Source organism: Akebia trifoliata, chromosome 11, assembly GCF_017979445.1.
Source record: "Akebia trifoliata isolate Shusen 1 chromosome 11, ASM1797944v1, whole genome shotgun sequence".
NCBI classification, from domain to species: domain Eukaryota; kingdom Viridiplantae; phylum Streptophyta; class Magnoliopsida; order Ranunculales; family Lardizabalaceae; genus Akebia; species Akebia trifoliata.
The window spans coordinates 16,272,927-16,293,970 of NC_141385.1; the positions used below are offsets into that span (position 1 = coordinate 16,272,927).

Consider the following 21,044-nt stretch of genomic DNA (forward strand, 5'->3'; position numbering starts at 1 on the left):
TCATATGATACCAATTTAAAATGTAAAAAAAGAAGCATTAGGCCAACCATTCCAACATTCCATGCAAGGCTTAAAATTCATAATGAAGAAATGTTTGGGTCAAGGAAACGAGCATTTCCTAGATCGATACCGTATCAGCCAATGCATTTTGATATATACATTCCTGAAACAATCAATGTTTTGCTGTCAATGTTTCATATTGGTTCTCAAGTGAGATAACCCAAGTAAATTTTTTGGTAAATCTACAAGATCAGATCTCGAGATAGGCAATATATTGACATCATAACACAATCCATGCAAATACATGTATATAAATAGTGCAAATGACAACAAGATCTATCACTTGGAATTGATTCTACAAAACACCATATCCATCCAAGAGATGAACCCAAGCAAGCCGAATAACAGAATAGAAACAAGGGTTCAAACCAGACAAAACCACCTTAAAGAACACACATCTAGGTAAACATTAGTCAGAGCCCACTATAATACCTTTAGCCCTTTCTACACCTTTTTATTTTTCAACGGCCCTCTTGGGATCTTACTTAGAACCTTGGCATCGAACACAACATATTGTTTCTTGATCTCATGCATCGCCTTCTCAGCAAATGGGTCAATCTTGTCTTCAAATTTCTCATAGAGGACGGGCACCGTGAATAGCAAAACAAATGCTGTTGTCATAATTAAGTAAGACAATGTTTGAAATAGAAGAAACTAAAATAAAAATAGAGAAAAGTCTACTTCCTTACCTATATAGAACAATGTCAAGAAATTGCACCACCTCCCCACAATCGAAAGAACCCACAAACCAGCAATCACCTAATTAAACCAAAACACCATCATCATTTGTGAGATCCAAAATAAACAAATGGGTAACATTGAACTCAAAACATTGTAGAAGATGGAGTACATGTTTCAACTGCATCAACCCCAAAACCCCCATTTAAAAACATTTTTATAAGTAGAACAATGTAAAGAATTTTTTTTTTGATAAACAAAATTTATTAATAAAGAGGACAACAAGTCTGCAAAGTGGGGGAGGAAAAAGACAAAGCAATCACTCCCTAATTACATTTTCCCATCTAAACAGAAAATCTTCAAAAAAGAAACCTCTAAACTCCTTGAATTTCTTACATCAAAAGAACAACAAACCAATAATACTAAAGAGAGAACAATGTAAAACATTCACTTGGTAAAACAACACTAAATAGGTGTCCACCAACATAAAGAAAGACAGCTGCTATTGGCACCCCATCTTTTACTTTTTACACCCCAATTTCTTAAATTATTTATCACCCCCTAGTTAAAGATTAAAACAAACCATTTAAACATTATAAAAGTTCAGTTTAAGTTCTTACTTCAACATTACAAAGCATTATAACACATTCAAAAAACTTAAGCAATTGTTTAGGATTAGGCCCATATAAAATCCTAAATCTAAGAGAAAATCTAGAAACAGAAACAGAGAGAAAGTTCTATTGGCACCCCAACTTTTACTTATTCTCAACTCTCGACTTTTTTTTATATTCTAATTGGGGTGTAAGAAGTAAAAGTTGGGGTGCCAATAGCAGCTCTCTAAAGAAATCACCATACAGCAAGAAATTTCTTCAGATCACGTCCTGAAGCTATGTCCCGCAAAACAGAAAGAGCACAATTGATTTCGGTTCTCAGAGAAGAAGCAAACTCCAGGATTGGCTCCTCAGGGAGATGGACTTCGGGAATGTGAGGTGTGGACCTAAAGATGTTATATAGATATATATACATCAATCAACAGATCATACTATATGAAACAATGAAGAAAGGAATTTGAATCAAATTCATATATTCATCAATTATCAAATATGCTTACTTGTGGATGAACTTGGCAGCATTCGACCACAAGAACAAGATTGCCAGAGAGATAATCAAGCAATGACATGCAAGAGTGAGTAAGTGGTATTCAAGCAATTCAAAGAGAACCCAAATTGCGGTTACTCCACCAAGAACACTGGCGGAAATCTTCTTATTCCTCCACAAGAAAATATCAGCAGCTGTGTCAAAGGATCAAAGTTATGCATGTTGTAGTTTCATATTAGTGAATGGAATTTGGGTTATGGAGACCATTTGGGTTTTCAAATAACAGAAAGAAAAATAAAATATAATAACTAAAATAAATTTTTTGCAATCTTTTATGACCCAAATAACATTATAAAGAAATTTTCTTGCAATAAAAAAAAAAAAAAAATACCCCTATGATCTTGTGTTCAAGTTCATCTCACCCATAAAAATAAATAAAAGAACATCCATATGTTTGCGAGATCCTAAGATTTTAAGAAAAATTAGAGCTTAAGAAGATGTGAAATATAAAATAAAATTTAGGGACTTTTGGGTCACGATTTGCAACCCAAGTAGTACTCTTAAGTCTTAACCAAGAAATATCGCACGCACACTCTGTTACTTTGGTATCGCAAAAATGGCGATCCAAATAGGCCCTACAATTTTAAGCAAAATAAAGGGTTTTAGATGAGAAAATTAAAAAAATTAAGTCCAAATCCATAGAATACACTTGCGTTTTATCTGAAGAGAGATCAAAAACCCTTATAAACTTTCAACAACCCAAACAAAAAGGTGAACTTTTTCGACAACGATCGCATCTAAGAATTAAAAAAAAAAAAAAAATTCTACATATACAATAAAAAGGATTTCTTAGCTAATAAGGAACTCAATCTATCACACCACTAGACCCAATCGAAAAATAACATCCGATCTACGATCAGGAAAAACAAAACGCCAATTTCCATATATCACAGAAATTGAAATTAAAAAAGAAAAAAAACATATAAATGGAATTTTTTACACTATAAATGTAATTAAACGAAGAATCGAAAAAAATTTCCGTACGTTTTCCTCCACCGAAGACCTTGTGGACGGGCTTCTCCCTCCCGAAAAGCCGATAAATCGACGATTTAACGGTTGACGGTGACGACGGCTTTTCGTTATCCGAATCGGATGACGAAGACGAATTGTGGTCGTGAATCTTCTCCTTAATTTCATCGATCAAAGACTCTGATTGCTCCACCATCGCTCTTTAGCAGAAGTTCGATCTGAAACCCTAACGTCTGTTGAGTTGAGATTCTAGCGAGTGAGATATCTGATCCTCTGAAGACTTTTTCGTTCTGCCGTTATCTTTTTAGAATGGTTCGAGCCTTACCTTCATTGCTCTCTTCGAGGATTAACGGCAGTTATATTTAACGGCGCTAGTGTCTCTTATTTGGATAGTTTTACCGACGCCATCAAGAATTCTACGTGGCAGTGTCCAAACAAATCAACCAATTGAACAGGATGATTGATACGAGGCAGTACAATGCGATAGAAACTAGAGACACCTTAAACATTGTGAAACTGTAGCTTCAAAATATCGGAGAAACAATGGCCTTTACAAGACACGTGGTCCTTTCACATCGTATTATTATGAGATGCGTTCGATTAGCCTTACTAAGCTAGTAAGGATCATAGGGCTCACCTTTTGAATGTGAGGGTGCTGTGGTGTTGGATTGCAAATGTTGTATTCCATTTTATTAAAACAACTCTTAGTAAGGTTTAAAATCTTACTAAGTTAATAAGGAAAATATTTCTCATAGGAGATACTCCCAGTGATAATTTGGGATTTCACATAATCCTCCAGGCCGATTGCACGAAAACTAGTCAGGTAGTTTTGTAAATTGGAAAAGAGTCTAACTTTGAAGAGGGTAGTTAGCTTCAAAGCTTTGAAGAAACCCTCTTGATTGCAAGACACATGGACATGATGTTTTAAATTTCTTGCACACCCTCCTACATTTCTATCAAAATTTTGAATACCTCCCTGAAAGTGTCACATGTAATCTAGTGGAGAGGTTCCTTCAAAACTTTGAAGCGGGCATTGGGAATACCCTCACACATGGGTAAATGTGATTGATTGATTCAGAATTCTATAAAATCCAAAATTTGACTTTGCTATGAGTAAATTTATTTTCATGACATGATTCTTGACCTTGGTTTATGGACAAATTAAAACTTATTTTAAAAAATCATCGATCTTTCATCCCAAAATCAATCACCTCTGAAAATGATGATGATGTCAACAATCATGATGACGAGACAATGGTAATGATGAATATGAGATGTGGTGTCCTTGAAATGCTAATACAAATCCCAATGTCAAATTTCGATGGTATTAGGTGGCACCTCAAAATTTTAACATGATTCCCTCTGTTTATATTAGCGTTCCAAGGCATTCAAAACCTGATAAACCAATATACAATAAATCTTATATATAAACCAAAAATATACAAGCAATGAAAAACTGTGAATTTCGAACAACGTAAAATTAGATCAAATTGCGCAATGAGTAAAATATATATATATATATATATATATAATATATATATATATATATATATATATATATATATATATATATATATATATATATATCCTCACTCTAACACGAACCTAACACTCGACCCCCAATTTATGTACATCCTAGACGAAACTGACAATGTTAAAAGATGTAGCCCCAGTGTTTACCGGGCAACAGACTTTGATTGTTGGTCTGACTCACCAGATAATCCTCGTCCGTTAGCTCTACGATTGTCTTATCAACCGTAGGCTCTAAAGTTAAAAAGAATAGAAAAGAAAGGGTGAGTAACAATAGTTACTCAATAGGCCACAAACAATTTCCACTAATAATCTCTCATAAATATGAATAAGTAAGCGTATTGAAATATTTAAATACATGCAAAGTTTTACAAATAAAGTTACGATTAACTAGTACATATAGTCAGGGATGAGCAACTAGACATTTTAAAATATTCACATTACATTAGTTAATAGTATTCACTATAACATTCTTTTTTTTATACAACTCTAATTGGCAACATGAAAATATCAAACATGTATTTTATTTTATAATTCAAAATAAAACAACATATACATAATACATAATGATGGAGTGGTGAGATTAGAGAGTTGAGATTCACGACTAGATCACTCCCAGTCGGAACATGATGTTACAATACTTTACTAACTCTTAGTTCTTAATTTTGTGGCCAGTCGTTGTACTTATCATACTTGATTGACCATCTATCCAGTTCAGGTTGGTTGTTTGATATGATCGTAAGCAATGGGTCTCTTTTCGATGGGTTAGAATGTTTGACTACTCTAAATTGTTAGTGATCATTGACCAATTATCTTTGTCTATGCCTATCAGGCGTGCATATGATTCCTAAAATATACAATCTCATTCGTATACGACTACATTTACATTACAATTTCACTAGTAAAGATAAAGAGGAATGAACTAGGATTCCAGTTGTGACTTCATTCTCATACGCATCTCATATCAAATATGAGTTTGGTTGTTCCCACCGTACATCTCAAGATAGTACATCACTCTGAATGATATGACGTATTATCCCTTCAAGCATTCACAAGCTCTTTAATAGCTCATAAAATAACTACATATATGTATATTATTTTTCTTTGAAAAAAATGAGAAATTAACATTACAATATTGAGAATGGATATCTAGTTTCCTACCATGCAACAGTGATCCACCTACCTAAAATAAATAACAGAACATGAATATAAACCAACGTCTTGCGCTAACAAAAATTAAATAAACATGCAACCGACATCATTATCTTTGGATATCCATTTACCAACCTACACATAACACAACAATATAAAATGCAGACACACTCCTCAGGTGTGATTCTTACATTTTACCGTTTCATCCCATTTTTCCCTTTTCTAGTATTTTCACTTTTCAAACACAACTTTTCTTTTTCAAATTCATTTTAATCATTCAATCGAAAACTATCGAAATTTACTCAAAATGAGATCCTAATAAATGTGCGAAGTCACACTATTAAAACTAGGAAAGTTGGTGGAAATTTGATTAAGTATTGAAATTTTGATTTTTCAAAGTTCTTTAAATTGAAAATGGATTTTTGAAAATGTGACGTCCCACCAAATGCTAACACAAAACTCTATGTCAAATATCGAGACATTAGGTGGCGTCTCGAAATTTCGGCATGGTTTCCTCTGTTTATGTTAGCAATTTAAAGCGTTCAACATGCACTTGATAAACGACATACATTATCCTGTATATATACCTACAAAATATAATACAAGCGGAAGCCAATATACATGTAATAATGTACGATAGATTAGAATACGGAGGAGTAAACAAAATACAACATTATACAAAACTCCTCACTCTAACAGAAGTCCTAACACTCAAGATAAAATCTATAAAACTACCTGGAAGAACTGACACCACTAGAGGGGTATAATCCATTACTCACCAGGTGACGGACTCTGGTTGTCTATCTGACCAATCAGATGATCATCATTCGTGTTCTATACCTGCCTCGTCAAGTTCTGAATCTGAAATTAAATAAAATAGAGAAGGAAAGGGTGAGTAATAATGATTATCCAATAGGGAAGCAAACAATTTCTTCCAATAACCTATCCTAACATGAACGAATAAACATACTAAATCATTTTAAAACATGCAAAGTTTTATAGAAAAAACTACGATAAACTGGTACATATAGCCAGGGATGAGCAACTAAACATTTTAAAACTCACATTACATTAATCAACCATACCCACTATAACATTTTCTTTTTTATACACATCTAATTGACCAAATGAAAGTATTAAATATGTATTTCATTTTATATATCAAAATAAGGCAACAGATACATAATACACAATGATAGAGTAGTATAATTAGAGAGTTGGGATTCACGACTGGATCACTTCCAATTGGGACATGATGTTTCATAATAAATTATTAGTTCCTGATTTTATGGCTGGTCGTTGTTTACCACACTTGTGGGACCATTCATCCGGCTCAGGCTAACCGTTTGACGTAACTGTAAGCAATAAGTCTCTTTTCGATGTGTCAGAACGTTCAACTACTATAGATTGTTAGTGATCACTAATTAATCATCTTCGTCTATGCCTATTAGGCGTGCATGTGATTCCCAAATATACAAATCATTAGTATACGATCACCTTTACATTACAAGTTCACTAGCAAAGATAAAAAGGAATAAACTTGGATTCCAGTTGTGACTCCATTCTAATACGTGTCCCATACTACGTATGAGCTTGGTGGTCCCTATCGTACATCTTAGGATAGTACACTACTCTGGATGATATGACGCACTATCCCTTCATGCCTTCACAGACTCTTTAACAATTCACAAAATAGCTATATATATAGGGTAGCGTTCAATGGCTAACTTTTTGGCAAAACATGAGTTAGAAGTTTTGGAATGGGCTGATTTTTTGTGAGGATGATCTCTACGGTGAGGAGATCATCATCACCAAAAATCAGCCCATTCCAAAACTTCTAACCCCATCAAAAATAGTTTACAAAAAATGGACGGTCCACGATTTTTCAACTTGTAAACATGGGTTAGAAGTTTTGGAATGGGCTGATTTTTGGAGATGATGATCTCCTCACTGTAGAGATCATCCTCACCAAAAATCAGTCCATTCCAAAACTTCTAACTTATATTTTGAAAAATGTTTTGCCAAAAAGTTAGCCATTAAACGGGACCCTATATATATTATTTTTATTTGAAAATAAATGAGAAATTAATAATACAAGGTTAAGAATGGATATCCAATTTTCTACCATGCAATTATAATCACTCGATTTAAAATAAATAACGGAACAGAAAAGTAAACAATGCATCGCTCTAACAGAAAGTAAATAAACATGCAACCATTAATATTATCCCTAGATATTCGTTTACCAATCTACACACAATACAACAATGTAAAATGCAGACATTACCCCTCGGGTGTGACTCTAACATTTTATCGTTTCATACCCTTTTTCCTTTTTTTCGATTTTACCATTTTCAATCTTTCAAACAAAATATTCACTTTCTCATATTCATCAATTCAATTTAAATTCATTGAATATTAAATCATTTTTCCAACTATGAAATTCATTTTTAGCTAGATGAAATCCCTAATGAAAATATATCGAAACCCACTCGGAGTATGTGTTTGGTGTTTGGTGGAGAATGGGGAAGAAGAAAGTAAAACAGGGATTGAAGATGGTGAACTTGAAGATCTCGTTGACATCGCTAATTTTTTTTAATAGATCTAGAAGAGAATGGGCAAAAATCCTTGAAGGTTTAGTTGGTTGGGGTTTGGAGTCATTAGAGAAAAAAATATGAAATAAAATAATAAGTTTATTCTATTTATAAAAAGGGTTGGAGGGTATTTTGATATTTTTAATTTATTTTGATAATTGACGATTTTTCGACTTCTTAGACTTGAAACTTGACGAATGAATACTCTATTTTTAATAATTTTTTATCGTGAACCTAATGGTGCAATCGAATTTTATTAATTCTTGTTTTAACAAAAATTTATCATTTTAGATCTCATTTGATACGAAAATTCAAGGATTTTATAATTTTCATCCAAACTTGAATTCGAGCTTACTTATAGGCTAAAGTATGTTTTTCGACCATTTTTAATCCAATGGTAGAGTCGGTTTTTGTTAAAAATGAGTAGAATCAAATCCAAGTATTTTATCCTAACTCTCTCTTTCAGAATTTTCTCAAAATTTAATTATTTTATTTCCTCGAGATAAAAGTTAAAAACTCAGGATATTACATGAGAAGACGATGATGATGATGATAATGAGATCATTTTTCATTAGTCCATAAAGAAGATTGAGGGTAAGGGGTAAGCATGGAGGGGCATGTCATTAGTTTGAAAACATAAAGGATTGTGCATATGATATGAGGAGAGAATTTCATTATGAAGAATCGTGTGCATTAGTTTGAAGCAGGCAAGTCATTTCAAAGTCGGATTCCATTTTGCATGTTTAGTGGTCGGGTTAGGTTAAAGAGTTAATGCAATACATCCAAGCCCAACCCACCTACTTTTGAGTCGGATTGATTTTATTCTTTGATGTTGAATTTGATAATGAAAAACACATAGAATAATAAAATATATGAGAATTTTTATTGACATGTCAAGAAAGTCTATGGGCCCTCTGATTTTTAGGGGCACCTCTTAAAAAATAAATTGTTGTGGGCACTCAATATCAAAGGGCACCCCTCTCATCCTCCAACATTTGCGATGACTCAAGTAAAAAAAGCAAAAGAGGAGAGAGAGAGAGATATTGGGGAGGAGAAGAAGAAAAATAAATAGAGAAATCCGTGGAAGAGGAAAAGAAGAAGATTCCACATTGTAGTCGATTTTCGACGTATTGATTCACTAGAAAACACGAGGAGGTTTAAAATCGTTTTGTATGCCTAAACCCAATTTTATTTTATTTTTTGAACTCTAATCCGCCTTTAGATATTGTGGTGTGTTAATAAAATTTTCCTAAAACTATAGAAGAGAGAGAATGTGAGAGGGGTGTTGAAGTGACTAACACTAAATTTGAAAATAAGAAGTAATTTGATTTTTGAAAATAGTGAGTTTGGGCTAGGCTATAAATAAGTTGGTATCAACCAGGTTTGAAGAATCATGTCTAAGCCTCGCTTTTTTAGTGGTCAAGCCAGGCTAAAGAAATAAGGGAAAATTACTTAATAGACCCTCCAAGAGAGACATCTTTCTAAATGGACCTTGAGTTTTGGGATGATATCTTAATAGTCCAGTTAGTTAAAATCTTTCTTTTTTAATGACTCTTTGCCCCTATAAAACGACGAACTCAAATCATTAAGATGAACAAATTGAATTGATGATCTTGATAATTTGAATGATTGATCTCAACGATTCCCTTCACACTTAACGTATTGCTTTTGATCCAGTATGGTTTTGCACTTTTCATTTGCAAATGCAAAATATTTTCTAAAATCTCTTTTATGGATGGTTGGTGGCACAAAGCAAATGATTTATCAGCAAAAAAAAGTGTTACAAATCATTTGTAAAAACTATTTGACCCCATGCTACACTAGTATTCATATGAATTTATAAAAATACCCCCACTTCAAAGAAACTTTAACTTGCAATTAAAATTGTTAAAAAATATTTAATCAAAATTTCATAAAAATTACAAAAATACCTCTCATTGAAATTTAAAAAATACTCCTGGTACCTTTTCACTTTAAAACAATCCAAAACATCTCCAACCATAGAAATAATCAATTTAGGATCAAATTAGATTTTTATTTTTATTTTTAAACATATCATATTTTCCTTGAAATGATCAAATTACCTTTGGTATCTTTTTGCCCACTTTTCTCTCTAAATAATTGAAAACACTTTTCCTATAATAGAAAAAAATTGAAGCTCAAAGTAGATATTTTTCAAAAAAATCTCACATTTTTGGAAAATAACTAAAATACCCTTAATTCGATACCTTTGAATAATTTATTTAATAGGTATATGTCAAAATTCATAAATCAAATAAATTTACCATTTGAATAGTTTATTTAATGGGTATAAGTTAAAATTTATTTTAATATATAATCTCCACAAAAATTTTGCATTACAAAAGTCAATGAAACAAAAGAAATGACTTTGCAAGAGATTTCCTTGGGGCTACCAGCATTGGTAAATTTCTTTTGGTAAAATATTTGCATTGCAAATCATTTGTAGTATACTAAGTGGAGCCTTGATGTTGAATTTAATATGGAGGAATGGGGACTTTCCAGTGTTTGAAAATAAAGATTAGTAAGTATGAGGTGTAAAGAGATTTGACATGATATTTGGAAATAGTTAGTAATATGATTTTGAAAAGAAACATTAATAAGATGGGGACAACATACAAAGGAGATGTACTTGAAAGCAACATCTAAATCAAGATACAAAAAAAAAAAAAAAAAAAAAAAAAAAATATATATATATAATATATATATATATATATATATATATATATATATATATATATATATATATATAGAAACTAATATGTGCTTATAAGAAATCAAAAGTATATTATCTTAAAATTGTCCATTGCCATAATCATTTACACAGAGAGTGCATAAAAAACGATCGAGGGATTTCATTATATCCGTAAGGTAATTTCTCTATGACTACTTTGTAGAGATACAATTTTACTAGGATTAGGAGAAATTTGATTGGAAATGCATCAATTATTATATTGGACCTGAGAGTCTGTCAAATCATTAACGTCATTATTAGCTTATTTCTTCGAAATTGATTTTATCCATTAAAAGTAGTAATTAGTTGTTCAATAGTTTTAGATAATATTTACTATTAATTCGGTAGAAGTTTCTCCCACATACAATCTTCCACTCTCACTCATGGGAGAGGGAAAGAAAAAGGACCATATAAGGGAGGTGAACTATCTTTTATGCCCCAAAATTCTATTTTATCAGCACAATACATAATAAAATACTCCTCTTATCCGATGACCTATTTGACGTAATGTAATGATTTTAAACAAAATCATACATTTGAAATAAGATATGGTATTAAGGGTTTAAACAAAGAAAGGGTATAATTATTTCATAAGTGATTTGGTTATAAAATCATACAATAAGTGAATAAATACTATAAGTGATTAAAGATGATTTGTGTGTGTGTGAGAGAGAGAGTTACTCTTATGAAACATATATTAATCCCTAGGTAACATATGATTCTCCTCCCATGTTTGCCTATATCGTCGTTTGAGGTTAGAAAAATCATACATGTAAAAGAAGATATGGTGTTACATATTATTTTATAAGTGGTTTTGTTATAAAATCACACCAAAAGTGAATAACTATTACAAGTGATTTTATAATCTCACTTTATATAGTGTGATTTTATGGGGTTTATTTATGTTATAATAGTGTGGTAATATTAGCACAATTGAGATAGGACATCTGTAATTCTAATTAGAGTCTTAAGTAACTTCCTAATTTTAATAGGTTTTATTTCTAGTTTCTAATTCTAGTAGGACTTGTTTTTATTTTCTAGTTCTAGTAGAATTATATTTTCTAATTCTAATAGGATTTCTAGTTTATTGTTACTTTAAAAAAACTATTCCTTATTTAATTTTTATTTTTGTTTAAATTTATTTTTATTTTTTCAGCTATAATTAAAACTATTTAGAAGTGTCCAAATTAAAATTATAATAGCATCAAAAAGTTTATATTATATTACAAATAGATTAGAAAGTTATTTTGTAGTATTTTAAAAAATTTCTAAATTGTTATGATGAAAATATGCAGATAAAAAGCTTCAAAAACGAAATTCAACAATATCGATAACAATTCATTAAATAAATTTCTCATAGGCCATTAAAAAATGTTTTGAGCCTAAGTAAAATAGTTAACTTAATCTTTTTCTTGAAAATGTTTGCATGAGACAAATCAACACATCTTCAGTAAAAAAAAAAAAAAAAATCAAAACTTGATATAATACCCCAATTCAAAAAGAGAATTGAATCTTCACAACCTAAAAATATTGGACTAAGTAAAATATGTGTTTTTTAGTTCAAAAATATATAACAAAGTTGTTGTACCGCTGCATAAGTTGGGATTCATTAACCTATTAACTTCTAAAATTTTCACCCGATCCAATTCTTACCAAAATGTAAAGATCTTAGACTGGATACAAATTTACAAAAATTTAGAATTTAAAAAATTTAGAAGAAGATCTTAAAACTACTATTTAGTATTTAAAATATTTTTACAATCCTATTCAATAGTTCGGACAAAATCAAATAATTATGTCGTTCAAATTCTATAGATAAGGTAGTTACCCAAATATCATAATCCACTAATCAAACTAAACAAAATCAAATCAAATAAAAAGTAAAACATGCTTTGGCACACATAACATATGACATTATCATTTCAGCACCAATCCTGAGATCATCATTCTACATATTATATTCCTTTTTTTTTTTTTTTCCTTTTAATCACAATTATTTAATCATTATATCACCAGTGTGTCTAAATCGCACTATCCCATTTTGGTATCTTCCTTGAGGACCTTCGGGTTTTTTTACCTAAGGGCATATTCCTTATTTGCTCCACATATTCATCAGTTTTTTTTTTCCATCTCATAATCATCAAACTCACAAACACACATGTCCTATAATGTAAGGCATTTTTTTGGTAGGATTTCGAGAAGAAGATGAGTGGGTCTTGACTGAGTTGAGAGAAAGATCAGAAATCAAAGAAAAGAAACAAAGTCTATTTTGTGTTTTTGTTTTTTCTTCTGTTTTGCATTTCTATTTTTTATTTTTACTTAATATTCTAATATGATGTGTATTAAGAGCCATGTACTTTCACTCATTTGCGTTGGATGTATTCTCAACGTCAGGAGAGTATTTTGAGTATGCCACGTGGGGGAGTCAGATTACCACGACCCTAAAAAAAATTCATTTGAGAGCATTTTTTTGTAGGAAATTCATTTTCCAAAGTGTATTTAATACAACTTAACTTATGCCCTTAGGGCACATGTCAACAAAACCTAAAAGAAAAATAAGATAATATGTTGATGAGTTTGATTTTATTTTTTAGTGAACACGTGACATCTTTTTACACATCAACTAAAAGTTAAATCAAGTTGATTCCCTATGGCAGTATACCAAACAAATTTTAAAACATTGGTAATTTAATTTTGAGTTGATTAGGTCATGAAACTTGTTTTAATCAACTAGTTGAATGACACTTGTTGAACCGACTTAAAAAGTTGATCTTGTCAATTGGGAAATACATTTGAGTTGTATAAAAAGTCGGCTGATATCTGCAACTTTATTCAATATCTTATTTGGAAAATACAAAATAAGTGTAACTCTTAATTTTCAATTATTTTAAATATTTAATAAATGTAATATTTGTCATAGCTAGGAAGGATTTTTTTTCTTTTGTCCCTACATTTTAAGATGTCCAGTAACATCAACTCCTTTAATTTTCTTGCGCTAATGGCACCAGTGTTATCCTTGTCAAAAGAGATTCCAATGGTTAAGTTATATTCACATTAATCTTTTTGGTGTCATATAAAAAATCAAAGTAAAGAAAAGCTCTTGTTTGTGTAGACTTCACATCCCTCCTTTATCCAAGACTCTCCACCTTATTATTATAATTATTTATCTCTCTCTTTGATTTATGGTGATTCTGATTATTGTTTTTGCGAATCTCACCATCTTTCACATGTAGTTATGACATTTAATTCCCTTTTCAATGTCGTTGGATCCCAATCCCATACCCCACTACGTGAAAATCCCAACTTTTTCTAAAAAAATTTGTTGGGCCTGGCCCGTCGAATTTTAAACCCGAAATTCCGCGGCCTGTGGACCACGTTTTCGGTCCATTACACTCACTCTCTACCTCTCTCTCTCTCTCTCTCTCTCACTATTTCTCTTTCTCTCTGCCTCTCTTACCGTTTCTCTCCGTCTCTCTCACAGTCGATCGATCGACTTCTCACTCTCTGCCTCTCTCTAACTGTTTCTCTCTCTCTCACACACTCAATCGATCGACCTCTCCATTACTTTCTCACAGTCGATCGATTTCTCTCCCTGTCTCCCTCGATCTCATCTCTGGAGTATGGATCGATGTCATCGCTCAATCGCTCGATTTCTCCATTTGTGTTCTATTTGCCTATTTTGATCTGGTTGTTTCTGTTAATGCGTCTAGTGTGAATCGACCGTGTACCAGGCGTTAGGTCGTTTGATTTTCTTTTGGTTTGGTGAGTTTTGTTGATCGATCTGTAGATAAGTTGGTGATTTGGTTGCATTTGATGTTTTTATTTGGTTTTTATGTGAATCGAGTTGGAAAAAAGGGAAATTTTGTTAATTTGCTTTGTTTTAGTTGGTTTTTTCTGCGATTTGTTTGTGGATTGAGTTGTTCTTGCTGTTCTTAGTGATATTTTTGACGATCTGTTACTTGATAAGTGATTTTTCACTGTTTTGTCTCTTTTTGAAAGGATCTGAACTCCTGAAGACGACATTTCCTCGCTTCTTATTTGTTTTTTTGTGTGCTCATTTTGTTCTTTTTTATCTCAATTTCCAGTAAATCAAGTGGAGAGAGAGTGATTTTTCCTTGTTATCTCATGTTGTCTGGCTTCACTTGTTTTCAATTGGCGTCTTTTCTCCAAATCAAATTGGAACCAAGGCGATCATCCCAAAAAAACTTCATTTTTCTGCAAATGTGTCTCTTACCTTTCACATTTATGGCTTGTTTGGTTGTTTGAATCGGTTAATTTTAAAGGTGTCTCCAAATGTGTCTCTTACCTTTCACATTTTTCTGCAAATGTGTCTCTTACCTTCTAAACATTTTAACCAGTAGAAAACCTGAGTTCTGATTTTTTTCCTACTGATGTTATTATCAATATATCTGATTTCAGTTGCATTCTGAAACATCACAATAATTTGTATTTCAGAAAACTTTGTTTAAGGTTCTGATATTCTGCCAACATAATAGAAGAAAAAATTAGTCTATTTTCTATTTTTCTTATATTTTGTTTGTAGTCTTTTGTGGACTTGTGTAAATATTTCACAATGGAGAATGGCAACCACTCAGTGAAGAAGGGGTACAAGTTGTGGAAGCTCTGACTAGAAACATTAGTCACAATGTGCATTGCACTGAGTGCGGGAGCCAGTCCATTGATATTCTCAAGCAGATGTTGCTATTCTCCTCATAAGGGTACAATTTTTGGTTCACTTCTTTTCCATTATTTTTCCCATTTGACCTCTGAATCACTACAGTTAACATGCTTGCTATCTTCCAATCATATATTTATATCCTTTAGTCAATTGATTATTGATGAGACTAGGTTGTATTTTGAACTTCGACTTGTGTTTTGGTGACACTATGCTATTTCTTCATTTATAACTTCAGTTAACATTCATTTTTTCTGCTTAGTCTACTATAAGGATGCAGTTAGATTCATTTTCCCTGCTTGCCGGAATTCAGCCAGATTCTTGCCAATGTTCAAAATAAGTTCTTCTTCCTCTTTCACTTTGAAGCAGTCATGCAATTCTTTAGCAAAAGAAATTGCCTTGCCATTGTTTGAGTCCTTCCTTTCTCCACTGAACTGCATATTTCTCACTGAATTGTGAATAGATGAGACAACCCTTGTTGGCACATGCCCAATTGAGTGCTCCATACATCCAATTAACTCTCTTCATTCACAAGAATAGCTAACACCTTATGAGAGGGTAACACAACCTAGTTTGGATAAATTTATTGATTAATAACCTTTGATAGCTTTTGAAGCTTTGCTACATTATTCAGTTTTGATGTTCATTAGAGTCTAGAAAGAATTTGGTAGGTAATCTCTTGATTCAACCACCTTAGAAGACTATTTTCAGTCTTTCTAAATATTTTTCTAGCTTTGATTCAAAATCAGTCAATTTTTCTACGTGGGAATTCGTTTACCCTGGCATCATTCCTAGTCAAGATATTTTTAATAAAACTAGTACTTAGAGGCTAGAGCACGGCCAAACAAGGCTGATTGACATGAGTTCTAAATGAATCAGACATGTTGTGGACATTATTATTCTTTTACTCTTTTCTTCACAAATATGTTGAAGCAAAAAATGGGGAAAAAGTGGAGTGAGTTGGAAGCAATTCCATAAATTCACCACAGCTGAGCATAGAACATTTCTTTTTTGTTTGGTAGGTTTTGCCAGCTTGATTTTCTACTCCTTATCCAAGGAAAGCCCCCTTTCAAAATGTCACCATTCAAATTATTTATAGACACCAATTTAGCATATCGTGCGCAATGTTCACCCACATTTGCAACCGATTAATTTTTCACAACCAAATTTTGAATAGAAACATTAAGTACAATCACATGAAAACTCTATATAATTATTGCAGCAATACTGAGCAAAAGAAAATGCCCTGCCCTCCTCGCTAGTAGCTACAAAAATGAAAGCCAAAAGAAAACTCTACGAGAAATTTATTCCTGCAAACATCAACCATTGAAGACACCTAAATTAAGGGGGGAAAAATAGCCAAACCCAAAAAATAGTGTTGCTTTGCTCCAAGTGCGATCCAGCAAGAAAATATCTTGTCTACTACACTTGAGGATCATTAGAATAGCATTCTTAAATCATAAAAGATAGATTCACACAAATTTAAAAGTGTTTCTTATGTCATTTAAAAATTGGATGCAACTGTAGGAAATGCTTATTCTTTAAATATTGTAACTTTTCGATTCTAACCTCTTAGCCGCTACAAACTGCACCAGAACAACACTACACTGTCTTGGATAAATAAAAACAAAATCTTAATAACTTCAATAAAAATTAGAAACTAATAAAGATAGCTCTTAGATGCTTGTAATCACTAAAATATATATATATATATATATGAAACCTTCATTTATGGAAAAAAAAAAAAAAAAGCCGTTAAATATCTTTCTCCCTCTTGGTCTTGAATAATACTATACAGCCATTTCAGATTCTCTAGAACTCTTTACCAAGGCACCTAACCCATCCTAACCCTTGCTTGCCTAGCAAAAAAACAAAAACATTTCTTTGTGTACAATATATGGATGGATATGATTTGTCTTGGTGGGTGAGAGACTCCTGGCCATGAAATATTAGATCATAGATTCTCTACGACACGTCTGGACTAAAGTCATTACCTACTTATGTCACGTGGCACACTTTGACCCATAGACCCAATGGATTTTCGCCCAACCTATATTGGTGGATCTCTACCAATATCCGCAGCTCACCAAGGACTAGAATTTCTAATGTGGATTGGATTGAAGCAAGTTTTTTTAATGGCTAATAGGAGACTCTTGTTAGACATCTCCCCTTTAATTCTTGAAAAATTCACGTTGTTTCATTTTATTTTTTTTTCAATGAAAGTATTATTTTTTAGATTATTAAACTATTCTGAATAATTCACATATTTTAAATTTAAAATAATAAATTTTTATAAAACTCAATGAAAAAAAATGTTATTGTAATTTGTCAATTGCACCCAACCCAATGGGTTCCAAGCGCTAATGATTCATTCAAAAGGTACAATTATGCCTCATTCAAAGGCAGTTGTAGTAGTTTGGTTCACTTTAGTTTTTTTCTGAGAGTCGCGATCCAGAATTGTGTTCTGTTCTTACAGCAACATACAGTGTCTACGTGGCACCTGTTTCAATTGGAGACTAAACACATTCAGTTGTGTGCCATGTAGAAAACGGCTTGTTCAGGGATCGTGTTTTAAACTCCAATAAAAACATGACACATAGACACACCATTCCTATTCTATAGGGATTGGACATCTTACATGATCCTGATTCTTTTTCTAAAGCATCAGGTTTAGAAAAATAGAATCGACAAGAATCAAAACTGGTAAAATATGATGATTCCAGTTCTAGATGTACTTGTTTGGGGTGGTTGTTTGTATTACAAAATTGAACCTTGGAAACTGTTTGGGGTACAATAGCCTCAAAGGCTATTATTTGGGACCGATTCATGATATAATGTGTGGGTGTTTGGGGCCGATTAGGTCTGTTTTCATGTGTATATTTTGCATTAGTCCTATGTAATATTAACTTCTCTGCTTTAATTTATTTATGAATATTTGCAATTTCAGGTAAAGAAAAGAAGATGCACTAGAAAAGGTTTGCAAAGCAAAGTAGTGAGTGATAATGAGGTCATAAAGATGCTTCTTAGAATCTATCATAGCTTTCTAAAGGAGATGAGAGGAAAGGTGAGAGTATGTCATGTTTCATTTTTTTTATTAGTTTTAGTGATTTTTGGTGTCACCTTCATTTTTTGTGGAGGAGATGGCTAAGCTATGTTGATTCTTAGTCCACCACATTTTAGTAGGTTTAAATATTCCTAATTACGGATTGACCCATTTTATAAAGTGTGGATCATATTGGATCGTTGATTTTATTCATTGAGTCCCATGCCTTGATCACAATGCGTAGTTGCATTGGCGGTATGGTGCCATTAATTATTAGAGATCATGTTCAGAGGCCACTGGTGGTTGCAGCTACATATGCTCACCCAATTTCTATTAGGCAACTAGTGGCTGTAGCTAGCGATGCTCACCTAATTTTTATGAATAATGATGAATGCACGTGATAAATCACACGTGACTGATATAGCAATGTCATAGAACAGTATATCTTTTTTCTTGTGTATCCCAAATAAAAAAAGATCTATGAAGGATTATCTTATACCCACAGCCAAAGTACATGATGCAGCGTATTGCTGGAGACATGGACTTCAGGAACTCTTTATAATATCTTCATGTAGTCGCAATCGATGCAAATCCATGAAGGTATGCCAAACAATAATGCAATCTTAAAAGCTCAGCGAATTCGAAGGGGTTTATTTATTTATTTATTTTTGGTTTGTATTGTAGACATTGCTGTTCTTGAATTCCCATGCTGGTTGAATCTTGTTTCTTATAGCAATTAGATTGCAAAATTTGTAGTATTCGGTTTTACACTATTGTTTTCTTTTATTGCTTAAATCTTAAATGCAATATATCTCTTTAGCTTGAACAACCCCAGTCCAGTACAACAATTATGATGCTCTCTAGCACTGCAGATGTTGTTTTCCCAATGATACTTGGTATGCAAATGTTTGGTGGAATGTACAAGTGTTGCAGCATTTTTTTTTCATGAAATGTTATTTATTTGGAAATATAGGTAAAATGCTGGAATTAGAAGAGAAATCTAAGTCTACATTAAGTCTGACTACTAGTTGAGTAGTTGGGAGGACTAAAGAGCCAGTAGAGCCACCATTGGGGAAAATAATAATTGACTTGACCAAGAATGGAGAGCAGACCCTTGGGGGAGTTGAATTCAAACACAATTAGTTGGGCCCCTTGTTAGCAATCTGCCGTTTTATTAGTAAAAAATTCACAAATTTTTTTTTTCTTTAACGAAAGTATTATTCTCTGGAATAATTCACGTATTTTAAGTTAAAAAATAAAATAAAACATGTTTTTATCAATCTCATGAATGTTTAGGGAAGTATTGATTTGGTAGTAGCCCCATTAGAAGACAATTTCCAAGAAATTGTTGGGTTTCGACAATTTCTGTTAAATGACACAGCATATTTGACTCGGGAGTAAATCCTTAAATCTACAAGAAAGCTAGAGAAGAAATCTTCTTCTTTTACGATTAAATCCTTAAATCTACAAAAGAAGCTGGAGTAGAAATTCCCAAAAGAAAACAAATTCAATTGATATTAATAATTGCTTGTATAAATTGTTTGCAGTTGTTTATGAGGAGCTACAGCCATTGTTGTTGAAAACAGGACCGACGGTGCAGACAACAGTCTTTGTTGCAGTAGTTGTTGTTGAGGTATAAAGAGATTATGAGTTAAGGACCAAAGCAAACACTCAAAACAGTTGCAGAAGACAAAAATAGAGATACTCCTATTTATGCGGTAAGATCAAGCTTCTCTATTTGACTGTATTTAGGGCATATTTTTGAACGTTAGTATAGTTGCTTCACACTAAGTTCAAACACATTCTTGTGAGATGACATGTGTCCATCCTAAACTAGGTGTAAAAACATTTTTAAGCATTATACCTCTTAATGCAGGGCCCAGCTATTGGATTTGGCCATGTCACTTCTGCCTGGTTTGGTTGCCAAAGAGATTGATTTATTGTTTCTTGCAATGAAATACTGCATGCAGGAGGATGTGCTGGAAAGGGCGAAAAAGGCCAAGGAAAAAGCGGCACGTGAAGCACAAGGGTTTATTCCCCAATCTACAACGATAACAACACCGACCTCCACCAAAGATGTTGCCGATCCAGTACTTTCAATATCATTTGGTCTTATTTAGTTTAATTATTGTCAGTTATTTGTAGCTTCGACAAAATTTGCGATCTTAACAAAGAGATTTTCATGTATATTAATTTTGGGTTATTTAATTCAATTTGGACCTTGTTTTATAATTTTTCTTTTGTTTTATCTTTTTCTGATTTTTTTTTTATTATTTCATTCATTGTGATTGGTGAATTAGAGGACCGTGCTATTATTTGTTAAACCTCCAAATTTGACGGTCATACTCTATGGATTTTTTTTTTGCTTTTTTTGAAGTTCATTCTCTAATAATTTGATAGTCCAGGGCCGTCAAAAAAAAAATTCTACAAGAG

At 32.4% G+C, this 21,044-nt stretch overlaps 1 protein-coding gene and 1 long non-coding RNA gene across 4 annotated transcripts; one reads left to right on the forward strand and one right to left on the reverse strand.

Annotated features, from left to right (window-relative positions):
* Window positions 1–274: 274 nt before the first annotated feature.
* Window positions 275–3,221, reverse strand: LOC147391049 (reticulon-like protein B5). The gene is made up of 5 exons (XM_086458903.1): window positions 2,881–3,221; window positions 1,850–2,030; window positions 1,594–1,735; window positions 750–819; window positions 275–671 (listed from the first exon to the last, which is right to left on the reverse strand). The coding sequence occupies exons 1-5, from the start codon at window positions 3,059–3,061 to the stop codon at window positions 505–507; spliced, it is 741 nt and encodes a 246-aa protein (XP_086315029.1). The 5' UTR covers window positions 3,062–3,221; the 3' UTR covers window positions 275–504.
* Window positions 3,222–14,165: 10,944 nt separating this feature from the next.
* Window positions 14,166–20,843, forward strand: LOC147391050 (uncharacterized). 3 transcript variants are annotated; one of them, XR_015182828.1, is made up of 5 exons: window positions 14,166–14,655; window positions 15,437–15,611; window positions 18,516–18,632; window positions 20,159–20,329; window positions 20,488–20,843. It is a non-coding gene; the product is annotated as an uncharacterized LOC147391050 (long non-coding RNA). The 3 variants fall into 3 exon arrangements; XR_015182829.1 differs by having other exon boundaries at window positions 14,166–15,611; window positions 20,582–20,843; XR_015182827.1 differs by having other exon boundaries at window positions 14,167–15,611.
* Window positions 20,844–21,044: the final 201 nt, after the last annotated feature.